Source organism: Zalophus californianus, chromosome 13 (genome assembly GCF_009762305.2).
Source record: "Zalophus californianus isolate mZalCal1 chromosome 13, mZalCal1.pri.v2, whole genome shotgun sequence".
NCBI lineage: Eukaryota > Metazoa > Chordata > Mammalia > Carnivora > Otariidae > Zalophus > Zalophus californianus.
The window spans coordinates 19162480-19190346 of NC_045607.1; the positions used below are offsets into that span (position 1 = coordinate 19162480).

At 45.2% G+C, this 27867-nt stretch overlaps 1 protein-coding gene across 16 annotated transcripts in view; it reads left to right on the top strand.

Annotated features, from left to right (window-relative positions):
- TNC (tenascin C) overlaps positions 1-27867 on the top strand; it is a 92101-nt gene that overhangs the window by 37168 nt on the left and 27066 nt on the right. For 4 of the 16 annotated variants that reach the window (XM_035723435.1, XM_035723433.1, XM_035723432.1 and 1 more), the window contains 10 exons: positions 2532-2801; positions 3823-4008; positions 4270-4359; positions 6040-6303; positions 14988-15260; positions 15837-16109; positions 16715-16987; positions 19431-19703; positions 22067-22339; positions 26249-26524. In XM_035723435.1, coding sequence (XP_035579328.1) covers positions 2532-2801; positions 3823-4008; positions 4270-4359; positions 6040-6303; positions 14988-15260; positions 15837-16109; positions 16715-16987; positions 19431-19703; positions 22067-22339; positions 26249-26524 — 2451 coding nt within the window. Of the gene's footprint in view, positions 1-2531; positions 2802-3822; positions 4009-4269; positions 4360-6039; positions 6304-14987; positions 15261-15836; positions 16110-16714; positions 16988-19430; positions 19704-22066; positions 22340-23510; positions 23784-26248; positions 26525-27867 lie in introns of all 16 variants that reach the window. The other 12 variants (XM_035723437.1, XM_035723441.1, XM_035723442.1 and 9 more) reach the window with 9 other exon arrangements.

Sequence of the window (27867 nt, forward strand, 5' to 3'; positions counted from 1 at the left end):
AATGACAAGAAAGAACATCTTGCATTTAAATATTTGCACATTTTGCCTAGCTCAGAGCCAACTCTTAGACTGTCTCCCCTATAGGCAAGTGTTTCCATCATTCTGACACTATCCCTCTGTGGTAGGTAGAGAGCAGGTATCGACAGGAGAAAAATCATTAGATCACCAGAAAGGCATAGAAAAGATCCAGCAAATGCTTACCTGCTATAGAGAAGGCACACCAAAACTACAAAATAAAATTTATCTACCCCTTGCTTTTTAATCTAATTCTGGGGATTAGCTGCTTTATTCTTCTTGCAGGACAAACATCCCAACACCTAAAGTTCCCTAATCATATACATATCAACACTGAAAGGCAGACATTTACATACTCCTTTTGCTGATAGCCGAACTTTATCCAGGTTTAAAGGACCTTAAAGTTTGGGTGAGAAAGCATTTTTGGCTCCTTCCCACTGGTATCTGTCTCTATCAGGCTGTATTACTAACCATTTCTGGTACCTGGATGCTTTTGAGAGGCTTTCACATTTAATGGAGCAAGAGTATGGGTTTTGGACCCAAACAGACCTGAGAGTGAATTCCAGCTTCACCACTGACCATCACCTTGCGAAGTTCTACTTCTTTAAGCCTATGACCTACTATCAGGAACATGGATTTATAGTGTCCTTGCCGGGTTGTCATGAGAGTTAAGACATACATGACAGAGCACTGTGCTTGGCATGTTAGGAAGCCACGGCAGCACTTGTCTCCTCTATTCAAGGGTCCCAAATCTGGGGAGGGGGGAGAATCAGTGAGCTTGAGTCAATCCCAACTTCTTAGGAAAGAGTTGCTAAGGACAGTAGCAGATGTGGTTTGGGTGCTTGCTGGCACCTGTAAGAACACGGGACAGGCAGCTTCACTGTCGAACTCTAGCTTTGTTTTCATTGTGAATTCTATGGGCTCATTGTCTGTAAGCTGAGACTGATGGGTCAACACTTAGAATTCAAAAAATAGACTCTGCAGGTTTCTCATAGTCAGAGAGGACTTCGTCCTCCTTCCCGTTCTGTATGTAACACTGAAGTTCCTTTCCTTTGTTATTGTCTCCTCAGCCAAAGCTGAAAACACAAACTTAGCTATTTTTAAATTGAAGAAATAAACATTGGCTAAATGCCTTAATCTCTTAATTTTAGGCATTTGCCAAATTCTTGGTCTGTTTTAATGTTTGCATTAAAATTGTTTTTATAATTAGCAAAAAAGAATTCAGACATCAATGACAAAGTCTGACGCTATGCTGGAGATTAAAAGGGGTCAAAGACCCACTCTCTAAATAAATGAATTGAGACCTTATCTAAGTTGAATAACACAAACTGTAGAGAAATATGTTACAGAACAGTGAAAAAAGTGCAAGGATTCTCTTATTTTTGATTGTGCAAAGACCACTTAGAACAAATTCTATCTACTCTTTCAGTGAGTACAGTTACTTGCAGGCACTGTGTTGTCCAGCACATCTCTAGAACTTACTCATCTTACATACACTGAAACTTCCTACTTGTTGGGGAGGGTGTATGTGTTCACCTGATTATAACAAGGGTCAGAGAGGACTCTCATTAGGAAGTGATATGTAAGTGGGGTTTTGAGGGATGAATAGGAGATTTCTTTTAGAGGGGGAGGGGCAATCTCGGGAAGAAGGCACAAAGGAAGAGCAAGTGCAGGGGCCAAGAGGTGAGAAATAGCATGCCGTGCTTCCTGTCACAAAACAGCAACACAACACACACGCACAACACGACAACACACACGCACAACACAACAACACACACGCACAACACGACAACACACACGCACAACACGACAACACACACGCACAACACGACAACACACATGCACAACACGACAACACAAGGGGGGGTGGGGCAGGAGGAGAACTGAGACGGAGGCACAAAGATGGCAAGGCTTGGGACAAGCCATGACTTTCTTCCTGAATTCTTTCCTCACAAGTAACTCTCTATACCTGGCCAAGCCAGGGGTGGCCTCACTTTTGGGCTCCATAATTCTGATGGAAAAGTTATCCATCCAGGGAGTTTTGCCTAATAAAAAGCCAGAGAGCCCAAACCAATATTTTTTATTTTTTATTTTTTTATTTAAATTCAATTAGCCAACTTAGAGTACATCATCAGTTTCAGATGTAAATCAATGTTTTTTAAATGAAAAAGGCCCTAAGCATGTTTTCTTCAACTCATGAAAACTGTAGTGATAATAATAACAGGGCAATGATCATTTATCATGTAACTGCCATGCTCTAGGCTCTGTTCTAGGTGCTTTGCAAGCATTCTCCTTTCATGTTCGAAAAAACAACAAACCCTGCAAGGCAGTTGTCATCATCCCTATCTAGAGCTTGTCAAATGGGAAATGGAGACACAGAGAGACAAAAGAAGGTCAGATGGTTAGTAGACACTGAACTGTCCACACCTGGAACTGGATGGCTGCAAGCCCCTGTCTGCTCAGCCCCTGGCCCCGGCCCCAATCTCTGAAACCACTCTACCATCTGCCCGTCACAGGCTTGGACGCCCCCAGCCAGATCGAGGTGAAAGATGTCACGGACACCACGGCCCTGATCACTTGGTTCAAGCCCCTGGCCGAGATTGATGGCATTGAGCTCTCCTATGGAATCAAAGACGTGCCCGGCGACCGCACCACCATCGATCTCACACATGATGAGAACCAGTACTCCATTGGGAACCTGAAGCCGGACACCGAGTATGAGGTGTCCCTCATCTCCCGCAGGGGTGACATGTCCAGCAACCCAGCCAAGGAGACCTTCACAACGGGTAATGGGCCTTCTCCATTAGGGAGATGTCCTGGATCTCCGTCCAGGAGATGTCCATCTCCTGTGGACAGCCAGGAAAGATTGGTTGTGAGGCTTCCATCCCACTCCATGCTGGGATATCTTCCAGGCTCCTTTGACAGTAGGAAAGTAGAAAGGGAAATTTCATTCTTTTAAATGTTTATTTAAATATATTGTAGCAATTGATTAACTTTTTAAAGAAAAAGAAAACTATATCCGAATAACCTTCTAAAAAAAAACAAAAACATAAGGTGCTGGTCTGATAATCTCAGACAAAAAAGTTCTGATTAAAATAAGATTCAAATAAATATTTTCATAACAAAATACAGTTTATGGAAAGCATGGATGACAAAGATGCCCATAACCTCTTAGCCAGTGTCATTCTTTTTTTTTTTTTAACATTTTATTTATTTATTTGAGAGAGAAGAGTACAAGTGAGGGTAGGGGCAGCGGGAGAGGGAGAGAGAGAGAGCCCTCAAGCTGACTCCCTGCTGAGCTCAGAACCCAACATGGGGCTCCATCCCAGGACCCTGAGATCATGACCTGAGCTGAAAATGGATGCTTAACTGACTGAGCCACCCAGGCACCCCTGTGGCATTCTCTTAAAAGTCCCAAAGTGTCCATCAATCTTTGAGTCAATGAATATTTTTTCAGAGCACCTTATGAAGCACCGTATGAATTATTAGGAATACAGTGATGGGCACAACAGACCAGTTCTTACACTCACAGACCTTATTTGTAAGTTTCTGTATAGTTTTTTTAAGCATAAAATCTGAGGAGCGTGTGAATGACTAGAATAGCACACACATTAATAATGGGGAAAGGTGCCCGATATGCAGTATTTATTTAAATCTGTGCATCAGGTATTCAGGTGGGTGGCAGGGGAGATGTTGTCATGTTTCTCCAATGGCAGGTGCCTTTCATGTCTCAGCTTGAACTGTCCGACTCCCAGGCTCCTAGTGCCTGGTGTTTTCGATGCAAATGTCCCATCCTCTTCCAAACAGGCCTGGATGCTCCTAGGAATCTCCGTCGCATCTCCCAGACAGACAACAGCATCACCCTGGAATGGAAGAACGGCAAGGCGGCCGTTGACAGTTACAGAATTAAGTATGCACCCATCTCTGGAGGTGACCATGCCGAGGTCGAAGTCCCAAGGAGCCAGCAAGCCACCACCAAAACCACACTCACAGGTAAGCTCTGCATCCGAGACCCAGCCCGCCCGCGGGGGGGGGCGGGGACGGGGTGTCCCCATTTTGCAGCCCTCCACGTAGAGAAAAAAGTGCAGTTCCCAGCAATTCTTCTCACTTGGACTTCAGCAAGGCAGTCTGTACAACATACCAGACACTGAGAAATCATAGCCTCCAGCAACAGGCAGCTCAGGGCTATTTTGTTGATCCTCTGAACGTCTTTCCAATTTGGGGCTAAATATCCACCTGCACGTTTTCCCTTAGGTCTGAGGCCAGGAACTGAATATGGGATTGGAGTGTCTGCTGTAAAGGCAGACAAGGAGAGCGATCCAGCCACCATCAACGCGGCCACAGGTGAGACACCCCTGGATCCCCTCCACCACTGGGCTGGCGCTGACAGACGTGCTGGGGCCCAGGAGGCAGAAAACCTATTTTGAAAGAAACAGTAGATGCACAGAGGAGAAAGGGGCCTCTAGGATCATCTAGCCCAGATGTCTAATTCAAAAGTAACATAAGCACGCCACATCTAAATGATCCTCAAGGGGAATGAGATTTTTTTTTTTAGGAGAAATTGGAACCAAATTTTATAAGAAACCTGCAAACTTTTCTTAAGTTGGTAATCAGTTCCATTTTATATATATATACATATATATATATATACACACATACCTTGGACTAATCAAAACACATCTGGGAGGTTTTCTTTTAGAAAACACCTGACTTTTATAGTGTACTCTTGTCCTACAGAGGATAAGTAGCAGAAACAGTTTCAGACAGACTTTGCTCTTACCCATGAAGCTCCAGTCTCTGGATGAGAGTGATGAGGAGCCGTTTGATTTGAAGCCATTGATTCTTTCCTCAAGTTTCTCCCCCTCCCTGGAAAATGTGTTAAAGAAAAGAAAACTGTTCCCTCTATTTCTCCACCAAACTCCTCCTTACTTTCCCCAGGCACCGTGAAGAAAAGCGGTCTGGTGTGCAAAGAGAATGTAGATCATGCCTCATGGGTCCTCATTATGCAGGACCCAATGCTGAGCACTTGCACACACACTCTTTTTTTTTTAAGATTTTATTTATTTATTTGATAGAGAGAGAGAGAGATCACAAGTAGGCAGAGCGGCAGGCAGAGGGAAAAGGAGAAGCAGACTCCCAACGAGCGGGGAGCCTAACGCAGGCATGATCCCAGAACCCTGAGATCATGACCTGAGCCAAAGGCAGATGCTTAACCAACTGAGCCACCCCGGCGCCCCCCACACACCCTTTTTTATCTTTTTATTTTGAGGTAATTGTCAATTCACGTGCTGTTGTGAGAAATAATACAGGGAGATCCCCCTTAAACCCTTTGCCCAGTTTCCTCCAATGGTTAACAACTGTGTAACCATTGAACAATATCCCAACCAGGAAACTGACATTGATGCAATCTATCAACTTTATGCACATTTCACCAGTGGTACATGCAACTCGTTTGTGTGTGTGTGTGTTTAGTCCTATGCCGTTTTACCCCAAGCAGCTTTTTTCACCCACTGGTACAGTTAAGACACAGAATAGTTCCATCACTAAGGCCACTTTTGTCCCCTTTTTTATAGCCACAGGCACTTCCCTCCCTCCCCCTCTCCCTAACCCTGGGCAATCCCTAATCTTTGTCTCCGTAATGTTATTTCAAGAATGCTACATATAAGGAATCATACAGAGAATGCAACCTGCAGAGATAGGATTTTTCACTCAGTATAATTCTCTTGAGGTCTACTCAGATTGTTTCTGTGTCAACAGTCAGTTCTTTTTAGATGCTTTTAACTGAGTAGTATTTCATGGTGTGGATATAGACCACTCTATTCTTTTTAATCTTCCAAAACTCCAATGAGGCACTGTCCCATGGCATCTTAGAGAGGTGAAAACAGACCCAGACGGGAAAGTCACCTGCAGTCACACAGCCCCTGTAGGGCAGAGCTGGGATGCTAGTCCAGAGCTGCCTTTCAGCCCCAAAAGCAGCCCTGCCTCCCAGCCTGAGGCCTGTTCATCTCTCTGCTTTCCTCCCAGACATGGACACACCCAAGGACCTGCGGGTTTCTGAAACCACGGAGACCAACCTGACCCTGCTCTGGAGGAGGCCTTTGGCCAAGTTTGACCATTACCGCCTCAACTACAGCCTGCCCTCGGGCCAGCCAGTGGAGGTGAAACTTCCGAGAGACACCACCTCCTATGTCTTGAGAGGCCTGGAACCCGGGAAGGAATACAGCATCCTCCTCACCGCGGAGAAGGGAAGGCACAAGAGCAAACCCGCACGAGTAAAGGCATCCACAGGTGAGGTCAGCCTCTGAGCTCCCTCCAGACTCTCTGTTGATTCTGAGGTTTGCAGACCGGTAAGTCAGGCTGTCTCCATGAGGGAAAGCCAGGTGGGAATACGCACAACTTTCTCTGCATAGCACTTTGAAGGAGCTACTTACTTCTCTTTTCCTCTGTCAACTGATTCAGCAAAGTCTTTTTTTGGGAAATCACTAGCGTTTTTAAAATATTTCTTCTTAGGAGAACTTAAAGCATCAGGGTTTGCATTTGTCTTTGGTTCTTTTTTTTTTTTAATTAATTTTGTGCATTTTACAGAGTCTTTTAAATTGTTTATTTTTTGTCCTCCCTCTTTAGCCTAACAATTTACTTTCCTCTTTTTTTTTTCAAGAGTACCAATGTGTTGGTAATAATTCTTTGGTTATTTCCTACTAAATGTTTTTTAAGTTTATTTATCGTTATTATTATTATTATTTAGTAATCTCTACACGTAACATGGGGCTTGAACTCATGACCCCAAGATCAAGAGTCACGTGTTCCACCGACTGAGCCAGCCAGGCACCCATTCCACTAAATGTTTTTATTCCAGGTCTTTTGCTTCCCTCTAAGGTTGCCTGAAAAGTTGCATGATCCTTTGAGGCTTGCACAGCGCCCTCCTCATTTTCTCTTTTCTCCTAGACTTTAAGAGGCGAACGTGGTTTTTCCATGACAGCTAAATTCTGATCTCCGGTGTTCCTTCTAGCCCAAATATCCTGTTCCTCATACCTGCTGCCCCAGTTCCTCAGTGGCTAAGTTGAAAAAATAATCAAAAAAAAAAAAAATCCATTCTTCCAATATGAAAAATATGTGTATAGAATTGTGGCCCCAAACTATTCAAGTGGTATAGGTGAAAAATGTTACTTCTTCAGGGCTTGACAAGTAATAGTCTTTAGTCTCAATTTAATTAGTCTTTATTGAGAACCCACTGACTACATAGTGTGCTGGTATTTGAGGGGAAAGTGGGTCACGTACTTAGCATTGTTATTTTCACTCATGTGCTCCTGCTCACTGTCCGTGGGGAAGACTAGATATCAGAATGTTAGATGGAGCGCCATCAAGGAAAGGGGGTGATTGGGAGAATCAAGGGCAGCCAGAGAAAGTGTCATGGCAGAGATGTTAGTCTAACTCAATCTCAATAAGCAGAAAAGGGGTTGTGGTGATGGGCAAATCTGGAGAGACCTTGAAGACTCTTTATCATTTATGAGTACCTTCCCCTGCAAATAACAGAGAACTCAAAAAACAGTCACTTCAACAAAATGGAAGTTGGTTTCTTCTCATAAGGTAAATCTGAGGCCAGGTGGTCCAGGCCTGGCATAGCAGTTTCAAGTTATCAGGGACTTGGGCTCCTTCTCTTTTTCTGTTCCACCATTCTTAGTCCTCGGCTCCATTCCCAGAGTCACTTCCTTGTCACAATATGGCTGCCACAGTACAGCCCTCACATCTGTATTCTAGGCAGCCTGAAGGAGGAAGAACCAAAACCAAGAAGGAGTACCTCCTAGATGAGTCTTTCTGGAAACCTCACCTTTGACTTCTACTCATATTTCATGGGCCACTCCACACTATAAGCAAGTCTAGGAAAGGTAGTCTACTGGCTCATCTTGTTGCTGCCCACATGAAATTGTGGTGGTTTATAAGAGAGAGAGAAGGGATATTTGGTAGACAAAGAGCAGCCTCTTCAGGGAGTCTAAAGTGAGTTCAAGTGGTAATTTGATGGCCTCTGTGCATGTACTGCTTCCCACCCGGCTATGAGATGAGCATCAAGGGTGTTCTGGAGGGACAGTTCAATCCTAGATAAGGGAGGGGCAAAACAGAATCCAGAAGAAATAAGTCTGTGGTAGAGATTTGAATGTTTCCACTTTATAAACATAAGTTTATCACAAGGTGTCAAGGAACAGCACATGAATCTGAAAAACAAGACAGAAGACATTTCTTTCTCTTCTTTCTTTCTACTTCCTCTCCTCTTCCTCTTCTCTCTCTCTCTCTTCACCTTTCCCTGAGTTTGACATATGCTATATCAAAGACTTTCCTATTTCTACTCATTTTACCCTCTGGCTGTAGCGAGGTTATCTCCCATCTCCAGTGGGGAAGCCCCAGGCCTCAGCGGCTCAGGAAGATGAAAGCTTTCAAGTGAACCACAGGCTGGAATTACTTTGTCTCTGACTAAGAGCCCAGTTTTGGCATCCCAAAGACTCAGTGGTTTCATTTCCCCAGCCACACATCCTTAATACGGTTTCCAAAAAAATCATGTTGTCTGTTTAAAGACGTCCTTCATTTCAGGAGAAATACGCAGACTCCGTTTAATTGGCTCTTCCCCCGTAGTCTCCAGAATATTTTTCCCTAGGGCTTTTTCCATAGGACAGTTTTATTTCATTAGAAGTGAGGTGGACATCTCTTTCTGTCTCTCGAATTCTATCTTTTCAAGTCTTCTGCGTTACTTAACCAGTAATGCTTACCGCTGAGCTCCGTGCACAAAGTTCCGTGGACACTAGATCAGTTAGGACAGATCTGTGCTGCCAGGGAACTTGCTGATACACAGACTGACAGACAACAACACTACACTCCGCTTGCCAGAGCTGGGGGTACAGAGGGTGCAGCAGGAGCACAGGATGATTTCTGAGCATCAGGAAAGGCTTAAAATGGGTGGAAACTTTTGCACAAACACATAAAGGCAAACAGGGCTGTGTTGTGGATTATGGAAATAAGTACAAGTACAGGCACTTGGCCTTGTACATATGGAAAGAAAAAAGAAACAGATCCCATGGGAGCTCTTGGGCAAGTGTACCATGTGGTTTTGAGTCCCGAGATGTCAAACCAAAGGGCCTGAGGTTTGAGATGTTCAAACCTCAGAAGAAAGGGACTCCCCTGTTCTGTATCACTAGATTCTTTTTTTTTATCATTTCTTTTCTTTAAAGATTTATTTATTTATTTGAGAGAGAGAGTATGAGCAGGAGGGGTAGAGGGAGACAGAATCTCAAGGAGACTCCACGCTGAGCACAGAGCCCGACACAGGGCTGGATCCCACAATCTTGAGATCATGACCTGAGCTAAAACCAAGAGTTAGATGCTCAGTCGACAGTGCCACCCAGGTGGCCCCATCACTAGATTCTTTTTTTTTTTTTTAAAGATTTTATTTATTTACTTGAGAGAGAGAATGAGAGAGAGAGAGAACATGAGAGAGGGGAGGGTCAGAGGGAGAAGCAGACTCCCTGCTGAGCAGGGAGCCCGATGCGGGACTCGATCCCGGGACTCCCTAATCATGACCTGAGCCGAAGGCAGTCGCTTAACCAACTGAGCCACCCAGGCACTCCCCCATCACTAAATTCTTAATGGCAGAAGTCTGCAAAGTGCTGCTCATTATCCGTGGGTCTTACAGAGATGTGGAATTGGCTGCCCCCAAAGCATTTTCTCCCCAGGGAATTCCAGAGCTCTAGCCATGGAATTGAGCCAACGGGCAAACTTTTTCCTTGACGCAGAATCAGATTAAAAGTATGCGTAAGCCAGCTGCCCATCACACCTGAAATAAAATCCAAAGACCCTACCACAGCCTACATGGCCCCACAGAATCTGCCCCTTCCGATCTCTCTGACCTCGCTCCCACCATTTGTCCCCTTGTTCATTTCACCCGGGTCACCCTGGCCTTCCTGCTGTTCCTTGAGTATGCCAAGCCTGCTCCTACCTCAGGGCATTTGCACATGCTATTCCTGCTATCTAAATACCACTTCTCTCCCAGTTATTCATTGGCATCTCCCTCATTCTATTCCACTCAAGTGATTTCTCAGTAGACTTCTCTGGCCACTAGTCTGAAATGGTGTTTCCATCCCAATTTACCCCTTCATGCTACTGCAGAGTTCCTCATGACACTTATCTGGCCTGATATTATTCAGTAGTTGATTTATTTACCTATGACCTGCCTCCTACTACTGACCAGAATATAAAGACTCTTTCTCCTTTATCCAGTGCTGCGTCATCCCCTGTGCCTTAGACACAGCCAAGCACAAGATAGGTGCTTCATGAGGATTTGGGAACCCCAGCTACTCCAGAGTGGTATTGTTTCCATTGAATCTCATGGTCTTTTCCTTCTACTTCTGCATTAACAGCCCAAATTCTCTCTGTTTAGGACTAAGGGAAGGGAAGTTACTCTGTTGTCTTCAGTTAAGCTTACTCTAGATAGAAAAGGAAGGAAGGAAAGGAGGGAAGGAGAAAGGAAAGGGAAGATAAAGAGAGGGAGGGAGGGAGAAGGAAAGAGAGAGAAAGGTAGAATCCCATTAAAGTTGAGGAAAATTAGTGTGTGCCAGGCATCTCCCCTATGCCCCACCCCCTGCATTTGTATTTTGATAAACTCAATGAAACCCTGCTTAAAGTGGAGGCCATGAATTTGCTGTGAGCAGTAGGGACATAAAGCAGAGAGAATATGTAAAACACAAGGCCAATAAAGCATCTTTCCATACCAGCATAAGACTCAACAGTGATACCCCAGTAATTCTCATGAGTTTGGGAAGCAGAGAGGTGTAATTTTGCTTATAGTCACAGCTGCAGGTAATGGGGAACATTCTGCTGTGATGCCATTTTGATTTATTCATGGAGCAAACCGAATTTATTCAAATATTTAACCATCCAACATATATTCGTTACTTAACTGCTATGGGTCAGGCAGTGCTGGTGTCTGTATAGAACAGGAAGGCGCACATGATGCACATTGCAATGAGAAAGAGAGAACCAAAACCAAAATTATAAGAACATAACTGGCCTGTTTTAGAGGGAAGTTTGGGAAGCGATGAGAGCAGAAACAAGGACCCATTCCAGACCTGAGCAAAGGGAAAGAAGGATATAAGAGAAGGCTTTTTGGAAGACATGACACTTGGCTGAGTCCTCAAAGAGGAAAAGAAGAAAGGAAGTACAGAAGGGGGTAATGACGTTTCCAGCAGGAGGAACAGCATGTGAGAAGTTCCCAGGCATGAGCAACTTCGTATTAGTGAAACACAAGCTGTCCAGTCCTGCTCTGTGATGGAGCGAGAGAACAGCAAGGTGTGGGGTTGGAGACATCATCAGAGGGCAGTGAATATCGTGCTAAGGGGCTTGGACTCCATTCTTGACAGTGATAAAGAGTCACTGAAAAGTTTTCAGGCAGGCAAGGCTTTTAATTTTAATTATCTTGACTTTACAAGATGAGATCAAAGCAATTAAATCTACCCTGTGGGGTCCTCAGGCTTGAATTTGGCCATCCACCTGCTGTCGGAGAATCACTCTCTTCCATCAGTGAACACTGAAAGTGAATTCCTAATCAGCTAGCATTTGGTAATTACCATCTACAAGATGGTGGAAGATTTAAAGTTGGCATATCTGAAGATTTAAAGTTGGCACAGCCAGAAATTCCTCCAGGCCAGCTGGTCAACCCCCCATGAGCATAGAAATGGGATTTCAAATTCTGATTTCCCAGGCCCACTGACATTGTTCAGAGGGTAGATGCCAGTGCACAGCTGTAAGAAAAAGACAACAGCCTTTTCATAAAGAAATGCCAAGAAATGCAGCGTGGAACTCTACAGCGGAAACACTGGGCTTCTGGACGGTAAGGCCAACAGTGTGTCATTTGCTGTTGAAATGGAGAGTCTGCATTTGTGTGAAACTTCTTAGTCCCCACCTCTGCTATTGCCCACTGTATTTTTATTCATATCATTCCCTCTAATTTCATAATTATCTCTTTCCCTTCAATTTATCTATCAATTCCATTCATTTAAGTTACACCTCTTACTTAATGACTAGCATTTGTTTAGTGAAAGGATGGGGTGGGGGGGCACCAGCAGCACTCATGAAAGAAACAGTCACAGCACGGCTCACTCAAGATAAACTGATACTCTTTCTTGACCTGCTTATCAAAAAAAAAAAAAAATAGAAGAATAGTCAAAGGTTTTGGTAGAAATATCACCCTGATTATTACTATTTACTGAGCAACATGACGTTATGTGAAAATCACTCTGTGAAAAGAACGGAAGAAGCAGGGCATGAGGGGTGTGTCGTATAATAGTGTCAGCGACATAGAAAAAGAAGCCGATCCAAAGAGAAAAGATGGTTCTCCTCAGGAAGACATAGTTCCCGCTGCGCATCCCCTCCTGTTCTCTCTCTGTCCATCTTTACTGCAAGAGCTTTCAGAAACCATCCATAAGCCACTTCTCCCTGCCCCAGGTAGGTTACTCTCCTCACCTGTCCTGCAACAATGGTTTTTGACATTGTTTTCATGAGGGGGAAAAAAAAAGGCTTTATGTCTGAATTAGAGAGACAGCTAAAAAAGCAGTTAGCTGATAAGGAAAGACAAGGACTTAATTCACATAAAGAGGAAAATTGTCCATGCCATCCAAGTTCCTGACAAGCAGTTCTGACAGCGGGAGGAGAAAAAAAGAGAAAAGTTGAATGAGTCATAGGGGGCATTTGTGGATGATAGGATTGATTTCCTTAAGCTTAAAGAGTTGCCTAGATTGGTTTTTGTCCTAGATCATGCATGAGAACTACTAGAATATTTGAAAAGGACACACTCCTGATTTTAGTTGTGCTTAAATACTAAGGTCAAGGATGATGACTGTTACATCTGGAGCACTGCTCTTGGCCTCACAAGGGCCAGTGGGTTTAAGGATGGCTGACTCTCCCCTTCTTTTCCCCAAATGAGATGTATTGAGTCCTCTCTTTCTCATCACAATCACATTTGTATGGTTAAGAACTGCTTCGGGTGAGCTTCAGGGCATGAATTTGGGTTATATGAGGAGCCCGTAGAATGTAGTTCAAGATGAGGTATGGCCAGCATTTTCTGTAAAGGGCCAGATAGTAAATATTTTAGACTTTTCAGGCCATAAGCTTTCTGTCACAACTATTCAAGGGTGCCTTTAGCATAAAAGCAGCCATCAATAACACATGAATGAACAAGCATGGGCTATGTTCCAATAAAACTTTCTTTTAAAAAAAAAAAAGATTTTATTTATTTATTTGACAGAGAGAGACACAGTGAGAGAGGGAACACAAGCAGGGGGAGTGGGAGAGGGAGAAGCAGGCTTCTGGCCGAGCAGGGAGCCCGACGCGGGGCTCGATCCCAGGGATCATGACCCGAGCCGAAGGCAGACGCTTAATGACTGAGCCACCCAGGCGCCCCTCCAATAAAACTTTATTTACACACCAAAATTTGGATTTCATTTGTATTTTCATATATCATGAAACATTCTTCTTTTTGGATTTTTGCCCCAACCATTAAAAAATATAAAAACTGTTGTTAGCAGTTCCTTACCAAAATAGGGAGCAGGCCAGATTTGACGCTCAGATCATAGTTTGCAGACCCCTGTTCCAGATCAAACAAGATTTGCAGGAGTGCAAGCTTTGTCAATATGAAACATTAAGGAAGAACTTTTTTTTTTAAAAGATTTTATTTATTTATTTAATTGACAGAGAGAGAGAGCGTGAGAGGGAACACAAGCAGGGGGAGTGGGAGAGGGAGAAGCAGCCTTCTGGCCAAGCAGGGAGCCCGATGCGGGGCTCGATCCCAGGACCCCGGGATCATGACCTGAGCTGAAGGCAGTCGCCCAACCAACTGAGCCACCCAGGCGCCCCAGGAAGAACTTTTCCCAGAACTTGGAAAAGTCTGAATTAAATAGATTCTTGAAAAGAAACATTTTTCCCTCAGAAAGGATATCTTCAATCCAATCAAGCTAGGATTTTCAGGTTAGGAGCGTGCTTTAACGCGCACATGGGGCTCTTTTGAAACCAGTAGCCAATGGGAGGCATAAATAGAGAAACATTTGTTCTTTTAAATGAGCTCGAGGCAGTTCTTGCTCTGTTTACAGGATCCATTTCCAGAGAAAATCCTTTCTTCTGAGGTCACGCAAAGCCCACTTAAACTCAGCCCTGGGCAAATTATCACCGGGAAGGCATATGCAGACAGGTGTTATTGCTGTACTTTGTGTGTTCAGGAGATGAATGAAGATGGCACCTTTGGTTTTAATTGAGCTTGATAAGCTCTGTTTGTCCCAGGCCTTAGTCTTTCTCTCCAGTAAGGGACGGTTTTGCAAAGACTCCTCCCCTTCCTCAGTACAGCCTTACTTGGACCGTGTTAATTTATCTCTGCTCTTCCTGAAGTGGTTTTATGTAAACTGACTTGCGCCCTGGAAACTGACAAAAATCTCAGCATAGAGACTACAAAACAAACCTCCCAGACGAGATTGAGGAAGCATGAAAAGGAAGGGAATTAATAAGAGCCAATTTTCTCAAAATACAGAAGGCTGAGCAGCTTAGACCAAAAATCCTGAGAATAGCCAGAGGCTGTTCCTTATGATGTCATCCTTATGATGACAGACACTTTCCAAAATGGAAACTGAAGCCTAGAGCACTACTAACATGGATGTGTAGAGTTTTCTAGATCCACAGGACACTGGTCAGTAGGAAAATACCATTTCCAAAAGACACACCCAAAGAGGCAACAGGGCAAAATAAGTATTATATTGAGTTTTCTGTTGATGTTTTGATGTCGACAGCAGCACTAGGGGATGCAGTGAGAGAAACCTGGCGCTCAGCCCCGCCCCAGCCCCCACCACAGACCTTTCAGCACTGGTAATGGGTTTGCCATTTCTGGGTTCCCAGAAGGAAAGGGGTTTGAGGAACAGTTTAACTGACCCATCTCTGTCATTATTCAGGCCATGCCCCTGAACTGGAAAACCTCACCGTGACCGAGGCTGGCTGGGATGGCCTCAAACTCAACTGGACCGCAGCTGACCAGGCCTATGAGCACTTTGTCATTCAGGTGCAGGAGGCCCACAGGATGGAGGCAGCTCAGAACCTCACGGTTCCTGGCAGCCTGCGGGCTGTGGACGTCCCGGGCCTCAAGGCGGCCACCCCCTATAGAGTCACCATCTATGGGGTGATCCGGGACTATAGGACACCGGTGCTCTCTGCCGAGGCCTCCACAGGTACCTCTCTCTCACTCTTCCGTTTCTAGCTTCTGTTGTCCCTAACAGGAAACTACCCACGGATCATCAGACACAACTCACTTTTGAATGGACTTCTTCTGCCCCAAGTTATAGCACTGTGGTGTCTAATAAAGGGGAGCCGTCAGGCTGTACGACTCCAGGGGCACCTTTGACACTGCACCCTATGTGAACCACACCCTTTGGGGTTGTGCAGAGCCCTGCCTGGGGACTATCCACACAGCCCCAGTGGCAGGGATCTTTAGCTTCGCAAACAGACTCCCTCCTGGTAAGGGATGTGAAGGCATTATATTTAAAAGGAAAGGAAAAAATCAGAAAATTAATCTCCCTGCCCACTGAAGGTTGGGGCAATTCTTGAATAAAATAAGATGACAAATATTTTTCTATACCTCATGTTCTTTGCTCTATTTCTCGAATTCAGGAAGCTGCATGATGCATGTTTATCTAAAGACAGTCCTATATTTTTAAGTAATCTAAAGCCTACTCTGGTGTCCAAGATTCCCTGAATCTTGCTGTGCGTGATTTGATCATTAAACTCCATTCTTTGTCCTTCTCCAGGGGAAGCTCCCAGTTTGGGAGAGGTCACGGTGTCCGAGGTGGGCTGGGATGCCCTCAGACTCAACTGGACTGCTCCGGAAGGAGCCTATGAACAGTTTTTCATTCAGGTGCAGGAGACTGACACGGTAGAGGCAGCCCAGAACCTCACAGTCCCAGGGGGACTGAGGTCCGTGGACCTGCCCGGGCTCAAAGCAGCCACTCATTATAGCGTCACCATCCGTGGGGTCACGCAGGACTTCAGCACGCCTCCTCTCTCTGTTGAAGTCTTGACAGGTATTCCAGACTAGCTCATTACTCTGCTTCCTCCCTGTGTCTCTGCTTGGGACAGATCAGAACTCTTCCTGCTGTAAGCTGGGCTCAGCCCCAGCCCCACTGGGGAATACCGGTGAATCATCCCTGCTTCCCTCCAAATGTCACATCCCTTATTTGGCCAAGTCGTAGTCTAGCGTGGTAGCCAATTCCATGGAAAATTCCACCTACTCTTCCCTTACAAAAGTGAGAGGTGGCTTTTCTTTCAAAGCAAGTTTCAGTCATAATAGCTAAGGAATTGGAAAGCACAGTTTGCAAGTGGAAAAAAAGGGGTCTGAGCTCATTTTAAGAACACACCAAGATTCCCCAAAGCCCCATTTATATGTTAAGAATGGAAGTTATGAACAATTCCTAGAACTATCTTTCATTCCCAGAGACTGAAGAGAAAAACCCTGGCTTTAGTGCCAATAGTCAGAGAGAGTGTGCTCAACACCTGCTGTAGGTCATGCATCTGTAATCAACACTAACCAGACAACTCATCCCAACCTCAACCAAAGTGTCATCTTACCTGAACCCCGGCATGCAATTACCTTTTTTTAGTAACTCAGCAACTCTGTGTCCTCATGCAGAGGAGGTTCCAGATCTGGGAAACCTCACAGTGACTGCGGTCCACTGGGATGGCCTCAGTCTGGACTGGACTGCCCCCGATGGGATCTGTGAGCAGTTTATCATTGAGATCCAGGAGGCTGACCAGGCCAAGGGAGCTCACAGTCTCACGGTTCCTGGCAGCCTGCGCTCCGTGGACATCCCAGGCCTCAGGGCCGGAACTCCTTACACGGCCACCCTGCACGGGCAGGTCAGAGGCCGCAGCACTCCACCCCTTGTTGTGGAGGCCGTCACAGGTATAGGACCCTCCTTCCACACCAGGGACGTGACTGAGCCAACCTCTCTTTGGAATCGAGAACATTCCCCATGCATCAGAGTTTTATTCAATATTCCTGACAGGCAGTGCGAACGCAAGTTCGAACTCAGGGAGGTCTGGGTTGGAATTCCACTTTCCTGGCTGGATGTTCTTGGGTCTGTCGTTTGACATTTCTCAGCCTTCTCTTCTCACCTTCAATTTGGAGAACATACCCCACCTCAGAACATTGTCCTGAGCAGTGAATGAAACCATGACCAAAAGTGCTTAGCAAAGTTCCCATCCTGTGGTAAATACTGAACAGCAAATAGGTAAATATATCAGGTAGCAACGTATCCTAATGAAAATAGCAGAAACAGTAGGGCTGTGGCACAAGAATAAGGTCAGAACTTTCTAGAGAAATCTTATCACGAGTGGCCTCAGAGTCACTGACTGCCGTCCAACTTGTAGTACATCACTATGGAATAAGCTTTGAAGTGATCTGGCCATCTGTGGCCGAAACTGTCCGAGCCTCTCTCCCCTTAACAGATACTCAGGGCAGCAAGCACATTTCCAAGAAAGAACAGCCACATTTGACTTCAATGTTTTTCATTCAGTTTGGGGAGGAAAAACAATTTATCTCAATTTGTTCCCTGGAAATAATGCTGTTCCATCTGTTATAGGAAATGCTATGCTGTTTATGAGGTGTTTAGAAACAGCCTTAAAAAGAGCAAATGGGCCAAATTTTTGGTAGGGTTTTTATGCTGGGCCCTCCGTCCATACCCTTCTCTATACATCCTGTGTTTTGATAATACCACCCAAATAACCTAATTCAAATAAATTGTTCTTCTTGCTCGCATATACCAAGTAAATTTGGTCCTTGCTAGAAACTACACACAATTCCAAAACTGAGAAAAGCGATGTCACAATCCACCAAAGTTGGCAGACCAAATGAGCAAAAAGGGTTTTTGAGGCCCATGTGATCTGGATGCGGGATGCTAGCGGTCTCTACCTATAGTATGTAAACTTTTGTTTTGAGCAACAGAACTCCTTTTGCCCCACTTCATGACAGGTAAATGGACAGCTCTTCTCGGTGAGCTAGGGAGGCAGAGGGGCCTTCCTGCACTGATACCCCCCAAAAGCACCAAGGTCATGTGGTACAGCTTGAATCAGCCCCTCTAACAGGCTGAGTTTGCTCAGACTCTCACAGTACACTGAGTCCTGAAATACCTGAGAATAAGTACCTCGGGCGCACCTTTTTTGTGGCTGAAGTCCCTACAGATACTTCCTTTTCTAACTTCGAATCCATGGCCCCTTCAGCCCGTTAAAGAGAAAAGTCTGAGAGATTGCATTTAATCCTGAGAGGTGTTCCACTAAGCAGTGGGTTTTGCCATGTTCAGAATCCAGACTTCCTAAATCAGCAAAAAGAACTACGTTGAATTTCCTTCCTACGTGGTAGAAAGATAAATAGTGGGCCCTGCTATGCACCATTTACCGAGCAAAACATAATCACTTTTAACTAAAAGTGGGCACTCATCTTGCACAAATGGCTTTGCTTCATGATGCAGACATTCTTTATCCAGGCACGGAGTCCTCGCAGAAGGTGGGAGGGAAAGAACCGAGCCAAGAATCCAGCACAGAACATTTGATCCCTGAAAGCCGAGTAGAGTCCAGAGATAAAACAGCAGACTTGTCCAGACTGAGACAGCGTACACTTTATAAAGCCAGTCCGATAGTAGGTGGCCAGCAATAAGACAGTCCCTCCAGCGTGAAGTCATGAAAGAGACAGATAATTGTCTCCAATATGGCTGAGAAGTGCCAAGGGGAAGCATCTAAACAATGGTGTATTTGTTGGGCTGCCACTTACTGGGCACTCACTGTGGGTCAGGTATGACACTCAGGGGTTTTATAAATGGTATTTAGCCATCACACGGTCCAATGATAGGGCACTGTCAGCTCCCTATATAGGTGAGGAGAGTGAGACTCAGGAACAAGCTGAGTGATAGGTTCAAGACTACCCGGGGGATAAATATTGTTGGAATTCCAACCAAGGCTCAGCTGCCTGCAAAGCCTGCACTTTTAACCCTCCCTACCCCCCTTACCCTGACCCACAATCCCACTTTTCCAGCTGCCCTTTAGGTTCTGGCCATGCATGCCCAGGGACCTCCCAGGTGGGCTTATTCAGTGGTCCACCGGATAGCATTGCCATCTCAAGGATGAACCATGCGGATCTTCCCCTTTCTGACCATTTTCAACTCCTGAAGAAAGCTGTGGCCAGGTTACAGCTGTTCAAGCTGGAAATAAACGCCCAGAGACCAAGAAGGACCACACATACCCACAAAAATTCTCACTCCTCTTCTGTCTTCCCTAGAGCTGGGCTGTGGGACGTTTGGTTTCCTCCTTTTGTGGTTTGCGGAACTGACAAATACCTCTCTGTCCTTCTTCAGAGGAGCTCCCCCAGCTGGGGGACTTAACCGTGACCGAGGCTGGCTGGGATGGCCTCAAACTCAACTGGACCACAACTGACCAGGCCTATGAGCACTTTGTCATTCAGGTGCAGGAGGCCAACTGGGTGGAGGCAGCTCAGAACCTCACGGTTCCCGGCAGCCTGCGGGCTGTGGATGTCCCGGGCCTCAAGGCTGCCACCCCTTATAGAGTCACCATATACGGGGTGATCCGGGGCTATAGGACACCGGTGCTCTCTGCCGAGGCCTCCACAGGTACCTTCCTCCCCACTGCTGATGCCCCTCCCCAAGCCGCCCTGCTTCCTCTTGAGACTGTGCAGAAAGTCAGCTTTTCTCCATGTCTGTGCAGAAGAGACTGTGCAGAAAGTCAGCTTTTCTCCATGTCTGAGTCCTTTCCTTCTGTCGCTTAGTGGCTGGCGTGCATGCTCAGAGACGTCCCTGTGAACTGTGCCTTCGTCTACAAGCCTCTGCCATTTCGAGAATGAATGATACAGATGTTGCCTTTTCTGACCTCCAGCCTTCAGCCTCTCCCAGCCTTTACCTAGTCTTACCACTTTCTGTTCCAGGAGACAGCCGGATGGTTTTAATTCTCTTCTCCAGGGCTGGAATATAACTAAAAGCCACCCCTTGCCATGTGTGAGTTCCGGTTGAGCACAGATTATTTACTTTAGAGAGTCCTTTTGCTAGTTGGAAATGGTGCTTTACTATCCCAAATCCCTCAAGGGTATGGGCACTGTGGTTCTTGCATTTAAAAGAAATGTTTTAATTTAAATGTTTCTTTAAAATGCGCTGAGTATAATGAGAGAACTGAATTACCCTCCTCTGGGCAATTCCCTCAGAGATACTGAGTCATTGTTAGAACCCCAAATTAGCAAATAGCTAGACCAAAAAGGAAAAAAAAAAAAATCACACAATTATGACTGGAGACAGTACCAAAGAAAAAACCATTCATTAGAAGTCCACACAGCGGCGTTTGAAGCAAGGAATGTCCCAGGCTATGAATGTCAAATCTTTGATGCCCTTTTTTGCTCTCTTAATCAAGAGGTGCTCCCTGGAGTTTTGGCCTTGGCGTGGTTCACTCCCAGCGCCCACCCAGGACCGTGCGTTAAACTTGACCTGTCCCGCCGCTCCAGTGGCAAGGCATTCAGAAGCCCCCAGGAGCCTGCAACAGTGAGCAGCCTTCCCCAACGCTGTTTCCCATTTCTCCCCTTCCGACATGCCTCCACTGGGTGGACGCTCAGCAGAGCTGTCATGTTTGGTTCTGCGGGGACCTGCCCCACTTTTAGATAATTACTACCACTAAACTTCCATACAAACCCATGCAACCTCCTTGATCCTAGCAAAAGCATAGCTCTGCATTTTAGCCTCGATCATTTCAATCATTCTGGCCGAGATAAACATAATACAGACAGCCACTGTATGAATGATGACCTTGAAATGCCCAGAAATTGCAACTGAGGTGCCCTGGATGGATCCAGGGCCCTTTGATCTGACATAGGGATCATAAATCACCCCTTCCCAGAAGGCAAGAGAAATCACCTGCCATTTCTGATCTTTCCTGCAGATCTTATGGTTTGGGTGCCCTTAGTACTCGTGTGTGTGTGTGTGTGTGTGTGTGTGTGTGTGTGTTTCTTTTTAATGATAGCAACAGTCTTGTTTCTGATGAATTGGTAGGAGGGGAGAAGGGTTGTAATTCCATCTGATCTGTGTGTCACTACATCTGATGGGATGGGAAGGCCTTCTCCTTCCCTGCTAGAGAAGCAATACTAGCTCTTCCCACCCTGCTTCTGCCTGCCTTCCGACTGTTTTATTCCTGCTGCATGATAAAGCGATTATGCACTGGTAGGACCGTCTCCCAGACAGAATGCTATTTCTTGGCCGAACAGGGTGACCTGAATGCCTTGCATCGGCTCAGCTCTCCTGGTTGGCAATGCAGTAGTGGCTTTCTTGGCTCACGGAGAAGCAGTTAAGAGAGAACGAGCTATTCCAACAGAATATGAAAACAGCCGGCCCTTGTCAGGAATATGAAGACAATACCAAGAACCACACTGACGAGTTGCCAGTTTCCTTTAAGTCACAAAAGCAGAAGCCTCAAGGTACCACCTTGGGAGGGTAATGGCATCAGAATTACTTAGTCTTCATTTAAATAGATGGGAGCTCCCTGGAAGCAAAGGATGACCCCAGGAGGGAGCCAACTTGGGGTCTCCTGAGTGCAATTCAAGAGACTGGGAGCTGCCGGCGTGCCCATCTTTTGAGCAATGGCCAGCATCCCTGCGGTGGGGCTCCCCTGGAGCATCTGAGCTTAGGCACCACAGTTCCTGCTGACATCATTTAGACGGCTTCTCACATGCAGGATCTCAGCCAGCCTGATCACGTAAGGCAGCTCCAGAGCAGGGAAATCCAACTGCCCAATCTTCCTTTTGGTCTTCTCCTGTTAACAAACCCCCCCTCTTTCTTTCTCATCAGCACTGCTGGGTAACACCTGCTGCATTTCACCATAACACTGAACCGGCAGATCCTTCTACCTAGCTGTGGTTCTATTAACAACCTCAGTCTTAAAACACAAGCCAAATCATTAACCCCTGATTTTTTTTCTTCTCTCCTACCTCCCTTTTCAGCCACAGGACCTGAAATTGGAAACTTAACTGTTTCTGACATAACTCCTGAGAGCTTCAATCTCTCCTGGACAGCCACCGATGGGGCCTTCGAGACCTTTACCATTGAAATTGTTGATTCCAATAGGTTCTTGGAGACGATGGAATATAATATCTCTGGTGCTGAACGAACTGCCCACATCTCAGGGCTACACCCTAATAATCATTTTGTTATCTACCTCTCGGGACTTGCTCCCAGCATCCGGACCCAAGTCATCAGTGCCACGGCCACCACAGGTACATCTGCTTTCTCCCGTGTCTGACACCCTCTCTCCAGGTTTCCAGAATCTTCTTTGCAAGGTGAAGCCGCTCCTTCTTGCCCACTGAGGCACAAACCATAACGCATTGAACCCCTCCAGGATGCGAGACTGGAGCACTGCTTAACATAACTCTCTTCCAACAGCAGCCCAAATGGTGGATTTCCATGAAGCCCCTTGCCTGATCTATTACTGACCAGGACATGTGCAGCCTTAAATGTAGTCTGGTCCAGATTGCCATATGGAATCTGGAGAAAAAAATTCTGCCCTTCCGTACCTAAAAAGCCAGAGTTGTCCTTGATTTGGAAAGATGTCTGCATCAGTCAAAGAGGTCTTAAAAATTATATTTTGTGTTACCCTAGTATCTTTGGCCTCTAAATACCCAAGTATCCCAATGATTTAATGAAATTGTGTTGGTGGTATTTTTTTTTCAACTGCAAAAATGTTAAAAAAAAAAAAAAAGCAGATTACTAATCAGATGGGTGCACAAGGAAGTGGTACCATCCGGAACGCCTGGATTCCATCACGACCTCTGGGAGCAAAGACCTGAGCATGCTGTCTTGCCCCCAGAGAGTGAATGGTTGATTTCAAAAGTGGAAGTAGTCATGTTTAAATAAGGAAGTTGGTCAACCAAAGCATAAGCTGCTCTTACTTAAATTTGTAGTGTCTGTGGTAATACATACTACACGAGATGCTCTCCGGCATGCAGCAAAAGAGAATTCTCTAACTGAATTTAGAAAGGAGAAGCTTATCCATTCAAAAGAGCATTCTTAGCACATTTTGGACAGTGAATCAGTGAATCCAAGAAAAGAGTTCACATCATAGCATCAAAATCATCTATCACTTAGCCACCCATGGCAGAGGGAGGGTCTGTCCTCATTCTACGTGAGACTACAAATTGTCAGCAGGGTGATGGAGCGGTCGGCCCCACCAGATTCAAGTACACTGAGACCTAGGGAAGAAAACCACCCAACCCCAGCCATTCATTTCTCATGGCTCAAACTGGGCTTCAACAAAGGACCAGTGCCTTTATCAAAGGATGAAGTCTAAAAACTTTATGGATTTAGTCTTACGTGTTTTGGGTTTTGACTCTGTAACCATGTTTTAAACTGATGCGCTTTCATTATTTTTTTTTTTTCTGCTTGCTTTAGTAGCCGAACCTCTCCTTAGCCACCTCACTATCTCAAATGTGACCTGGGCCAGTGTGTCCCTCTCGTGGAAAGCCCAGGAGGCTACCTTTGATAGCTTTCTTATAGAAGTTAGGAATTCTGACCCCCACCAGGAGACGGTGGTGCATTCTGTGCCTGCAGCATCTCGCAGCTCTGTCATCACCAACCTCAAAGCTTCTTCTAATTACACTGCCCACCTTCACGGGCTGATTGGCGGGCACCGTGTTCAGACTCTGATGGCCCAGGCAACCACAGGTATTTCCCACGACGGCTTCTTCTCTCTCCATTAAACTTTCTCTGAGGATCATTCAAAAAAAAAAAAAGAAAAATCACTCGCTACCCATTTTTCATCCTCCTAGTTCCTCCAGATCGTTCTCAAATTTGATAGAGCCACCCAAATCAGAGCCTTAAAACTTAAAAAAAAAAGCTCTCACCCCAAATTACGGAACTTCACCGTCAACCTCTTTTTCCTAAATAGGCACTCACATCTGGAGTTGCTCTGTGTGTTTGTATAGAGTTAACCTGACTTGCTTTGGTTGAATTTTAAATCATCCTTCCATCTGATCTTGAATAATCGTTTCCAGTTCCACCCATTATCATCTGCCTGTGGTCTAATCAGAGTTTGCCTATGTCATATTCAAAGAGGTGCATGCATGCCAGTTTTGGTCCCCTGATCAGAATGTTCTACCCCTTTCTCTCCCTCTTCTCTCCCCCAAGATTCTAAAAAGCAGTGCCAGTAGCATGCAGAGAAAAGACCCTAACACACGTGAGAGGACCCAGTGGTCTCATCGTGTTCTTGAGACTTCTATTTGCTTGCCTTCCCTACAAACCGACTGTTCTCTTTTGACATTTACCCTATGAAGCATGCTTTGTCATCTACTGACACCTGTCACGAAATGTCAGTCTTCTTTCATCTGTCATCTTGTCCAAATCTTGGTGCATGTGGTGAACTGAGCATTGTTCAGAGCATTAAATCTCTGAAAAGATCTGTGTTTCCTGGAAGTAGACAGCATGTCCAGGAATTGTTTTGAAGGGTCAGAACTGGGGAGGGAAAGATGTCCCAGCTTGCATGGAACACTGCTCCTACCTTCCCTCTCTGTCTCTCTCAGGTTCTTCTTGCTCCTCACTTTTCAGCTTGGCCTCACCCTTTGGGAGAGAGCTGGAGGTCAAGCTGGCCATGAGAATCCAGGTCTTACTCTGCATGGTGAATGTGTTCCCACTGCCAGTCTCTGTCCGGGAGCATGAGAAGAGTCCTAACATGCATCCTTACTTGGAGAGATTGCTCCCACAGCAAAATACAGGGAAAGAGCAAACAGAGGCCTATTTGGAGGGTTCTACCTTTAGTGTGGTTGAAGTAATTTGCCAACGTTGTGGCTAAAAATTACAGCATCATTAGCTTCTCAAATGAGTTGCTAAGGAGGAGATCCCGGGCTGTCCCTTACAGCTATATTCTGCTTCTGAGCCAGATCCTTGTTGCCCTTGGAGACTTTGTGGCATCGAATTATACTGTGCAATTGTCCAGTTAAAGTTTCTCCAGGTGAGCCCCTTCTTTCCCCCTAACCCTAGAGCTCCAGGCACACAGCTCCCAAGTCCCTGGAGGAAATAGTCTGCTTCTCTTCCTAACCCTAAAGGCTGGCCCTGGTACCTCAAGCCTCCAGGACTGCTGCCTCTTTCTAAAATACAGTTGGAGTTGAACTTATTTTAGTGGTAGTATGACTTGATAAGTGTGCATTGAGGAGGTCAGACCATCTACATTCCAGCTGAAACTAGCAGTGCAGGCCCCCTACATTAAAAATGAGTTCCCTTCATCACTGATCTCCTAGTCCTTAAGGGAGAAGAGAAACTTAACCTCCAGGGGAACCAGCTATCTTTGCAAATTATCCAGTAAGTGAATTTCCTAGGCAGAAAATGCAACACCTAGATAAATTTTCTTTTAACTTCTGCATACACCAGGAATGATTTCATGAAAGCTATTTTACCTTTGCTTCATTTAGGGTAGGATGCAGATTTCCCTATGGCATATAGGAAACCTTTAGATTTCTAAATACTATGGAGAATTTCTCTTGTATGGATATTAGCCTTTAATTTGTACAATCCAAACAGATCAAAAGAAGACTAAACAAGGAAACTTCAAAGTAGCATTTTCTAAGCTGTGCTCAGTGGAGCACCAACTCCTTGAGATGTTCAAAGAATATTTCTCAGAACGGGTATCCATTGATCAGTAAGTTTGTGAAATTCTGGCTACACAAAATTAAGTAGGTTTCTTTATAGAACCAGCATTTCAGAGGCTATAAAATGCTAACATGCTTTGTAAACCTCTAGGGTGAGACAGAATATCCATAAATACTTCACTATAAAGCTGTTTTTCTTAGAACGTCTTACGGAGCTAATGGCCCACTGCAAACCTTAGAAATGCACCCTTAATATTCTGTGTTACTCCTATCTACCATTCTAATGGATTGTTCACTTGTCTTCATACATGGCCAGCAAATGGTCATGTCTGTCCTTACAAAGAATGCACATCCATGCCTGCAGAAAAAGCAATGTATTCTCTAGCATTATAGTCAAGCAGGTGTAGCCACAGCCTGATACACTACGTTTCTGCAAATATTTGGAGGGATTGGCACTTTCGTGTCCTATGGCTACATTCTGGAAAAATCCACTGCTTCATCTAATCATGTCTCTCTCTTTCTCTTTCGCCCGTGTCCCTTTCCCTTCAGAGCCAGAGCCACAGTTGGGCATGCTAATCCTTAGCAATGTTACTCCTGACAGCTTCAACGTGACCTGGACCGCTCGAGCCGGGCCTTTTGCAAAGATTGTTGTCAATGTTAGCGATTCTCACTCGCTGTATGAGCCCCAGCAATTCACGGTCTCAGGAGACACACAGCACGCTCACGTCACGGGCTTGGTGGAGAACACTGGCTATGACGTTAGTGTGGCAGGGACCACCTGGGCTGGGGACCCCACCAGGCCCCTCACTGCCTTTGTCATGACAGGTACTCATTCAGAGGTTCTTGCTTGTCTGTTTAGAATTCTGAGATGGGGAGCAGGGGAAAGGTGACAGACATTCTAAGGGGAAATTCAACCCCAAATACAGTCTTCACCCCGGATGTAAATGTCTAAGTGAAGAGAGAGCAGAGCCTATGGCAAAGATGGGTATTTCACAGCCATTTGTGGGAAATGGAGACCATGTATTCGACAGCTGCATAAAGTTTCCAGGGATTTCCCTGCCTAGCTTTATGGGCTGATCCATATTTTAGCGATTCTGGCTGAAGAGTGAGTTCTAAATAACAGCTAAGAGCAGGAATTTTGTCCATAAATCATGCTATGTAAGGCAGTTTATAAAACACCTGCCCCAGAAATGCAATAATTTATCTTTTTCTTTAAAAAAAAAATACTTTGTCTTAAATCAACATCTATAACAGATTACTGAATGTTTGACCTAGGATAGCAGATAAATCCAAACTTAATTAAAGTTTACGCATTTATTGAATGTGACCTCTAACCTCTCTTTGAATTATGTAAGAACTGCATAAAGATATGGCCTTCCATTCTCTTGCCTGAGATTATCCCAAATCAATGGCAAAGACTGCAAATGGTGTCGATTTACCAAATCTCTAGCCTGACAAACCTCAGGAAATATTTAGAAGTCTCTTGCCTTCCACTAATGATAATTTTCAGGAGACTGACTTTGCCTACTGATTCTCACATTAAACCAGGCCTCTCCCAGCATCTAAATTGCTGCCCATAAGATATGTTAATACGTTCAATTAAATATTTAATTGGAGGCAGCCGTGATGACCTCGAAGCGTGAGGGTTTTGATATCAGGCCTGAGTGGTTTCTGATCTTCTCCCACATCTTTTTAGCTGCATAACCTTGGCTGGTGTTTAACTGCTCTGAATTCCAATTTCCTTATGAATGAAGAAAGGACACCCACAGCTACTTGGGGGCAGCCCTTGTCTCGGGAATTAAATGGATACAATGAACTTTAATGTCCTGGCATCCAGCAGGCATCTTACAGATGCTAGGTTCTTTCCATTTCCTAGCAATAGGAGGGGAGCAGTGTTCTGAAAAATAAGCCACAAGTCTAGACAGAAACTCAGCAACTATTGTTATGAAACCCTGACTTTCTTATGGTTTTTAAGAGAACACGTACATGTTTTAATGGGAGATCAGAAAGTGGTTATATTTTCTGTCCCGTTGCCTACTGTGAATTCAGTCGTTCAGACAAGTCTTCAAATACACAACATGCTCATTTCTGAGTGGGGCGGGGGAGGGAGCGGTGGGGACTTCCATTCTCTCGTGTCCCAAAGCCATGAGATGAGCAGGAGGGGAGGA